General features: G+C 46.8%; 1 protein-coding gene across 1 annotated transcript; it reads left to right on the forward strand.

The window, feature by feature from the left end:
- The first annotated feature begins 266 nt into the window (after positions 1–266).
- Positions 267–6,995, forward strand: LOC110539365 (keratin, type I cytoskeletal 25). The gene is made up of 8 exons (XM_060386769.1): positions 267–862; positions 1,190–1,272; positions 2,047–2,203; positions 4,575–4,736; positions 4,823–4,948; positions 5,077–5,294; positions 5,943–6,010; positions 6,353–6,995. Exons 1-8 carry the CDS (start codon positions 446–448, stop codon positions 6,460–6,462), a joined length of 1,341 nt encoding a protein of 446 aa, XP_060242752.1. The 5' UTR covers positions 267–445; the 3' UTR covers positions 6,463–6,995.
- Positions 6,996–7,847: the final 852 nt, after the last annotated feature.

Below are 7,847 nucleotides of genomic sequence, written 5' to 3' on the forward strand. Positions count from 1 at the left end.
GGAGAACCAAAGCCGACTCTCAGAAACTTCAGAACCTGCCTTGGCGCGACAGCCCAAAACTCCCCAATGCCAAATTCCTGCTCTGTGACAGAGCCAGGAGCGTTATCTGCTTAGGCTGGAAGTGAAGTGTGACTCACTGGCAATTTCAAATTGTAATAATGAGGCTGACATTGCTCCACCCGGATCTATTTCTCAGATAAACACCAAGCTAGGGGCAACTGCCCTTCTGCAGAAAGGAGCCCAACAAAGTTACTAATTAGAAAAAATCATCCAATTACGCTAACTTGCTGAGGCTGGCAAGCCAGGCTTTCCCCCTATGTAGGCAGAATTTCATAGGACACCCCGGAGAACTGTCTATAAAAAGGCAAACGAAACCATCGGGGTCAGAAGGCACTCCATTCTGACTCTCAGGAACACAGTTCTGTGACGCGCCTGCCCCGAGACCATGTCTCTTCGCCTTTCTAGCGGATCCAGGAGGTCCTATGCCCGTCCCAGCTCAGGGTCGCTCAGGGGAGCCAGCTTTGGGGCTGGGAATGCTTGTGGCGTCTCCGGCATCGGAAGTGGCTTCTCCTGCGCCTTCGGGAGCAGTTCCATGGGAGGAAACACGGGGGCGGCCAGCTCCTGTGCTGGCTTCACCGTGAACGAGGGGGGCCTCCTCTCCGGCAACGAGAAGGTCACCATGCAGAACCTCAATGACCGCCTGGCCTCCTACCTGGAAAACGTGCAAGCGCTGCAGGAGGCCAACGCTGACCTGGAGCAGAAGATCAAGGGCTGGTATGAAAAATTTGGACCTGGCTCCTGCCGGGGTCTCGATCACGACTACAGTAGATACTTCCCCATCATCGACGATCTTAAAAACCAGGTAAGAAATTATATATATATATATATTTTTTTGCAGTCACATATATGCAGTTTGCTATCTGATCTCTTTTACTGAAAAAGTAAAAAACACGCTGCATCTTTATCTGTGCTGTTTTTAACCGCATTTCACTCTAGCCTTGGAAATAATCGTGAGGTAGATTCAAGGGCTTAACCTCGTGTTAAAAACGTCCTCGGCTGATAGCCAAGGATGTTAATTTTTATCATTGGCGTTTCCTAACATTAAAAATAAAACGTTGCCTTTTTTAATTATTGTGATAAGTGGCCTTGTAAAAAAAATAAATAAATAAGTCAAACTCCCGATTTCCAGATCATCACCTCCACCACCAGCAATGCCAACGCTGTTCTGCAGATTGACAATGCCAGGCTGACAGCTGATGACTTCAGACTCAAGTAAGCCACCACAGGGCGCAGGGAATCCATGGGGATTCCTGCCGTCTTCATTCGGATTTCTCTTTAATCTCCCCATCAAATACTTAGTCACTCTCCCTCCAGCACTGGAAGGCACTTGGATCTAAAATAAGCAGGATGAACGTGGGGGGGTGTGGAAAGAATGTACAAGCTAGAGGATGGGAGAAGCACCAAGAAAAGCGGCTGTGTTCACATCCCCGATGCGGCTACCGATACCTGAACAAAGCCAAGCCAATGAGATCAGTCAAGACCCCAGCAGGCAGCAACGACTGGGCTCCGGGTTAAAAAAAAAAAAAAAAAACTGAAAATGGGTGGGAGGGGTCATGTTAGGGCTTAGCCAAGAGAAGTCGGAGTGGAGAGCTAGGGAGCTAGGCGTATAATCAAGACACACACACACACACATATACACACACACACACACACACACACACACACACATATCTTAGATCCTTTTAGAAAAAAAAGGAAGAAACAGAATTTTATCACTTGCCTATACATTGGCTAGTTTTAGTGATTGTTTTTAAAACTAGTGCCCAGTAACCTGCTTTCTTTTTTTTTTTTTGTCAAATGCCTCTCACATTTAAAAAAACAAAAACAAAACAAACAAACAAAAAACAGTAAGTAAGTGCATAATAAACTTCAAAGAAGTGACAAAAGTGGCCAGATTTGCCACCTCAGAAGTCCCGAGTATATCCGTGGCTGGCGACGGTCTCCAGCCGTGTGACCGACTAAAAGAAATCCTTGACCCTCTTGAAGGTATGAAAATGAGCTGGCTCTCCACCAGAGCGTGGAGGCCGATGTCAACGGGCTGCGCCGAGTTCTGGATGAGATCACCCTGTGCCGCACTGACCTGGAGATTCAGTACGAAACCCTGAGCGAGGAGCTGACGTACCTCAAGAAGAACCACAAAGAGGTAAGGGCCAACGGGTTGGCTCGGCTCTGCTTCTGCCGGCCGGCCGCCTCTCAGCAGCTAACACTGAGCAAGAGATTGGTCTAAAGACTCGCTGTGAAGCCCTCAGGAGGCCGGCTTGCCTTTGCAGGTGTTGAGTTTGCCTGTATAAATATATATATATATATATATATATATATATATATATATATTGCCCATTTTCCCAAGGCTGGGGCCAAGAGCTGCTTTCCAGAAAAAAACCGGGCTTCTAAGATCTGTGGCCAGCTGTCATTATAGCTGAGTTAAGTGGCCTACTTAGACAATTACATGCAATTAGATAAAATGAATGTGCTTTAAAGGCCACTCTAAGAAAACTAGATCTAAGTTTCCACATAACAGAAACTTCATACACTAAGTATACAGTCTGAATATTAATATATTCCTTCTTAAAATAATATCTGCATTAATTCTTCGGAAAATTTCAAGCCATATCTGTTGATCATATTCACCCTCCCCCCAACCTGCTCTTCTATCTGTCCTCTCCACCTCTCACCTCCCTACCCACCCAACTTTGAGTTTCCTTCTCCCCCACCCACATAAGACCAGTTTATGTTGCTTAATGACTCTTGGAAATGGGGCCTGGAGTTTAACACCAGCCAGGGTCACATCACTGGAGAAAATCGACTCTCCCCCTCCCAGCTGCTAGCAAGTGCCAATAGCCCCTCAGCAGGGGTAGGATTTTATGCCCAATTCTCCAAGTCCTCCCTGCTTGAGCCTGTGCAAGTCTCATGAATGCTGTCACCGTCGCGTGAATTCGTACATGCAACTGCCCCTGCTGTGTCCAGAAATCACTGCTTCCCTGGCGTTACGGCCCGCCTCGGCTCCATCCAAGCTTTCTGCCCTTTCTTCCACAAATAGTCCCGAGCCTTGAGGGGAGGAGTGTGATATACATGTCCCGTTTAGCACCTAAAATAGTGTTATTGGACACAATGATAAAAGTGCAGCTACAATTAAATTGTAGCAGCTACAACGTAGCATCCCTCCGGAGTGCTCACTTGACCGTGATGCCATTGTTGTTACCATCAGTATTTTCTGTTCTGAAAAGATGGAGAGAACGTCTTTTAAATGCCTTTGGCATTTTTTAACTACTCGAAGATATCACGAGCCCACGTGTGACTATGATCCATGCTAATTACTCAATGAATTGGTGATGAATTAGGAGAATTTTTTTTTAAACACCTTGCTTATGGAAGGCTCCATAGATTTCCCTTTGCTGTCATCATTTTTTTTTCTTGAACTGGTGAAGCTTTTGCTAAATCCTGTGGTCTTTAAAGCCCCACGCAGAGACAGTAGTACAGAGTCTATCAGAGAGTTAAGAGGACCCCCTGGGGACTGGCTTCAGGAGGCCAGGAAGCTGCCCTCATTTTCGGGAGTGGAAATTCTGCAGCAGACGGCAGGAAGGTCTCTGCTGTTTCTGTTTGCATAGACTTGGCGAGGAGACCTGCTGTGTCTCTTAGAATCACCTCAGCCGAGGGCATGCCACACAGACAGAATACTGGGTAGTCTTTGACAGCAGACCAGACTCCTGCTCTCAAGACGACAGGGATCATGATAAGCAGCATTCATGTGTCAAGCAACATTGCAAAGCCACAGTAGTATTATCCCTAATCCTTCCAGTTCTCTTAAAACCACCCAGAGAATTTTTTTTTTTTTTTTAGTTCGCTTCCATTTTCAGACAAATCGTAACTCCCCCCAAATTTATATAGCTACAGCTGGCCAGGACCAGAAAGCACATGGAGAGCTGTCTGACTGGAAAATCCAGAAGGGGTCTTTTTAATGAGTGTGTAAATTTAACAAACAGCTGATGCTTCCTTCTCTGGACACACCCACTCTTGTTTATCTATTTAAATGAGTTATCTGAACTCAACCTCTAGATTATACTCAGGCTGTGTGTTCTAGGGAGCAGCTGAGGGCTGAGAACGTCCAAGGTGGCCTCCGCCAGATCAAAGAAGACAGACCGAAAGTGCTGATTTAAACAATCCAAATAAGAGCCGGAGGGCAACTCTTTTAAATGGTTTAAGCACTTGTAATTGGGAAGGAATGAAGGCTTATTCTGGATCTGCAGCCCCGGGAGCTGCAACAATAATCAATATTAAAACAATACTAAAGGGCTCTGGACCCTTTAAGATTCTTCCGGAATGAAGCAGGCTACTCGAGGAGGTAGTATCTCCAAGGGCCTCGAGAGGTAAATCAAACGGATAGGAACTAAAAAATACGGAGAGATGGTCACTGCAGAGCCAAGGAGGGGAAAACCAGGACAAGAATTTTACCCACGCTAGGCTTAGACACCCTCAAAGTCTGGCTTGACTTCAGCCCAACACCTGTGTGCCTCCAGGAAATGCAGGCCCTGCAGTGCGCAGCCGGAGGCAACGTGAACGTGGAGATGAACGCGGCCCCCGGCGTGGACCTCACGGTCCTGCTGAACAACATGCGAGCCGAGTACGAGGCTCTGGCGGAGCAGAACCGCAGGGACGCCGAGGCCTGGTTCCAGGAAAAGGTAACTCTGACCCGACGCCACCGTCCCCAGACGTCTTAGTGCTGTTCCCATAACTAAGATCTGCCCCCTCTCGGATGCCATTTCAGAGCGCTTCGCTGCAGCAGCAGATCACGGAGGACGTGGGCGCCACCACCTCCGCCAGGAATGAGCTGACGGAAATGAAGCGCACGCTCCAAACCCTGGAGATTGAACTGCAGTCTCTGCTGGCCACGGTCTGGAAGGAATTTCCTACCTCTCCCTAAAGTTGTTACAAATTTCCCGGCGTGCGCCACGGTGCATGGCTAACAAGTAACCGAGTGTCTGTGCCTCCCCGTCACCCTCTCTGTGTTCTTCCCGACAGAAACACTCCCTGGAGTGCTCCCTGACGGAGACCGAGGGCAACTATTGCACGCAGCTGGCTCAGATCCAGGCGCAGATCGGCGCCCTGGAGGAGCAGCTGCACCAGGTCAGGACGGAGACCGAGGGCCAGAAGCTGGAGTACGAGCAGCTGCTGAATGTCAAGGCCCACCTAGAGAAGGAGATCGAGACCTACTGCCTCCTCATTGGAGGAGATGAGGGGTAGGTACCTCCGTTTGTATGGGAAATGCCCTGTGCGTTCGGCTCGCCCTGTCCGCCTCTGCCACATCGGTAGATTCCAGCACCTGCAGCAGAAAACTATCACAAAGAAAACACTGAGCTGGGGCTGGACGTGCACGGGCCTCCCCTTCATCTTCCTCTGAAGGGGCAGCAGCTACTTGCACAGCCTTCGTCCTGCAGTCAGCATTGGACGTGACCCAGAGATTCAAGGAGAAATGTGTGTAGGTTCTATGTACAAAGTACGCAATCCTTTCGATGGCATTTGAACACGTGACTCGGAATCCATTGCAGTCCTAGGACCTGTCTCCCCTGAGCCTGAGGGGTGACTATTCCCAAAATGCACTTAACAGTTAGATCTGTGACAGTGAACAAATGTGGCTGTCTCTGTTACCATGGATGCCAAGTGTTAGGCATCCCACTTAACCCTGATTCGAGAAACGAATCAGCAGCATCTGGCAAAAATCCAACCCCAGGAATGAAGATTAAAACTATCGCTTCTTGACATTAAAGTAGAGCAGTTTCCGCTGTCACCCACTGGGTATGTTCTCGAAAGAGCAGAAGAAATTCTAACACTGGCTCTGAAACAGAAGGGTTTCCTCTCCACCTCACTCTTTTGTGGTGTTTTCGCAGGGCTTGTAAGTCTGTGAGTTACAAGTCTAAAGATTACGGAGCTGGGAATGCCGGAAGTCAAATCAAAGGTAAGGAAAACAGAACTCCATTGTTGGGTCAGCCTACCTTACTTCAAGTACACAGATTATTGTCTATGCTACAGCCAGACTTGGAGCAGGTAATGGTTGCATGCTAGGTGTCTAACTTTAGACGTGTTTGCTTATTTTTAAAAAAATGTCAAAACGCCACCATGATCTGGCCTAACCAAGCAATCAAAAGTCACCAAAGATGAGTCGAGTGTGCTTGCTACATACTCTAACCTATTTTAGAGAGAGAGAGTGAGAGAGATAGAGAGAAGCCTTCTTATTCCTTTATGTCACTTCTTACTCATTTTCTTCTGGCGCTTTAAAAATCTAACTTGGAATTTTCAGATTCAGCCAAAGCCATAGTGGTTAAGAAAGTTCTGGAGGAGGTGGACCAGCGCAGCAAGATATTAACCACAAGGCTCCACTCCCTGGAAGAGAAACCTCAAAGCAATTAAGGAAGATCATAAGCAAAAGAAGAAAACACACCTCAGAGAAGACAAGGCGTGAAACACGTCTTGGGAAACGAGCAAGCCCATGGAAAAATGTCTGTCCTGTCGTCTCCTGTTCCTTTCTCCTTCCAAGCCATCAGCAGCGGAACTCCCCACCCGTCTGGAGAGCTGTCACTCGCGGACGTGAGGGGCTCACCTGATTACCCCCAAAGCCATCTGTTAACAGTTCTTTACACTCAATAAACCTTCCTTGAGCAACTCATCTCTAGTGGCTGGCGTTGTCTTCTCTTTGAAAGGTTCGTGGCAGAGCTGCCGAATGTGAGTGCCTGGCAGCTTGGGAGTTACGTGAAAAGTTTCTAAACTAATTAAGAGGTCTTCCCCTTAGGTTTCTCACAGGGATTTCCAGACGAGGTCAGAGAGAATAGAATTGCTTCCACCGGCACATTAATCAGCCCCGCTTTGACATAAGATGCCTAGGACCTGTCATAACTGGCAAATGTGTGCCCGGTGCATTCTTTGTCTGTAACTGGGAATAAAGAAAGCATTTGTTTCAAAGTATAAAGATGAAACAAATTGTTGTAAAGTGTCCAGTGAGGTTGACATCCAGTAAGTGCTAATTTGGGTTCAATTTCAGTACTTAGAGTGATTTGCTTTTCAAAAATCACTGCCCTTATAAATGTATATTAAAACAGCATTCCAAATATAAGAGAAATTAGGGCAAATGTTGGCTTAGAATCCAAATTATTTTAATGGAGCCTTGTGGTTCTGTGGCTGCTCTTTAATATTACATCATAATGGGCTTCCCTGTGACATTTTCATGCTTGTATGTCATGCATTTTGATCATATTCCCAGTATACTCTCTCATCCCCTCTACTTCTGATCCCCATCCTCTTTCCAATGAGTGTTCCTTCTATTTTCATGTCTTGTGTATGTGTGCATGTGTGTACATGTGTATGCATGTAATTGTGTGTGCATTGTGTGAATGCATGTATGTGTGTTTGTATGTGTGCTGTGTCTCTGTGTGTGTGTGTTCCAAAAAGTTTCATCATTAAAGTTGCTTACAGGTGAGTAGACATCTTACCAATACAACACTGAAGAAAATGCCTCTTCTTCACCCCAACCCCAGCATCCATTAACTACTTAAAAATCCTCAGGGGTGGATGGGGCCTCTCATCCATTTGTCTTTAGGGTTATATCATAGCAAATATAACTCTTAACGCTCAATAAAGAGAAACACGTTAGTCAGGGTGTTGAATGTTTTGACATTGCAGCGTGATGCTGTGATCTGCAAATGTGTTGGAGTGTATTCATGACCATCCTCAGACACATGTAGTCACAGGTCAGATCTGCCGGTTAGGTGACCTGTAAACTTGATTTTCTCGAATCAAAC

This window comes from Meriones unguiculatus, chromosome 7, assembly GCF_030254825.1.
Source record: "Meriones unguiculatus strain TT.TT164.6M chromosome 7, Bangor_MerUng_6.1, whole genome shotgun sequence".
Taxonomy (NCBI): domain Eukaryota; kingdom Metazoa; phylum Chordata; class Mammalia; order Rodentia; family Muridae; genus Meriones; species Meriones unguiculatus.

What these genes read in the sequence shown, in the direction of transcription:
- LOC110539365 (XM_060386769.1), top strand. Translation starts at nt 446, where the DNA reads ATGTCTCTTCGCCTTTCTAGCGGATCCAGGAGGTCCTATGCCCGTCCC. An exon ending in GCTGATGACTTCAGACTCAA is followed by an intron (nt 1,273 to 2,046) that starts GTAAGCCACCAC and finishes ACCCTCTTGAAG; the next exon opens with GTATGAAAATGAGCTGGCTC. An exon ending in AGGCCTGGTTCCAGGAAAAG is followed by an intron (nt 4,737 to 4,822) that starts GTAACTCTGACC and finishes ATGCCATTTCAG; the next exon opens with AGCGCTTCGCTGCAGCAGCA.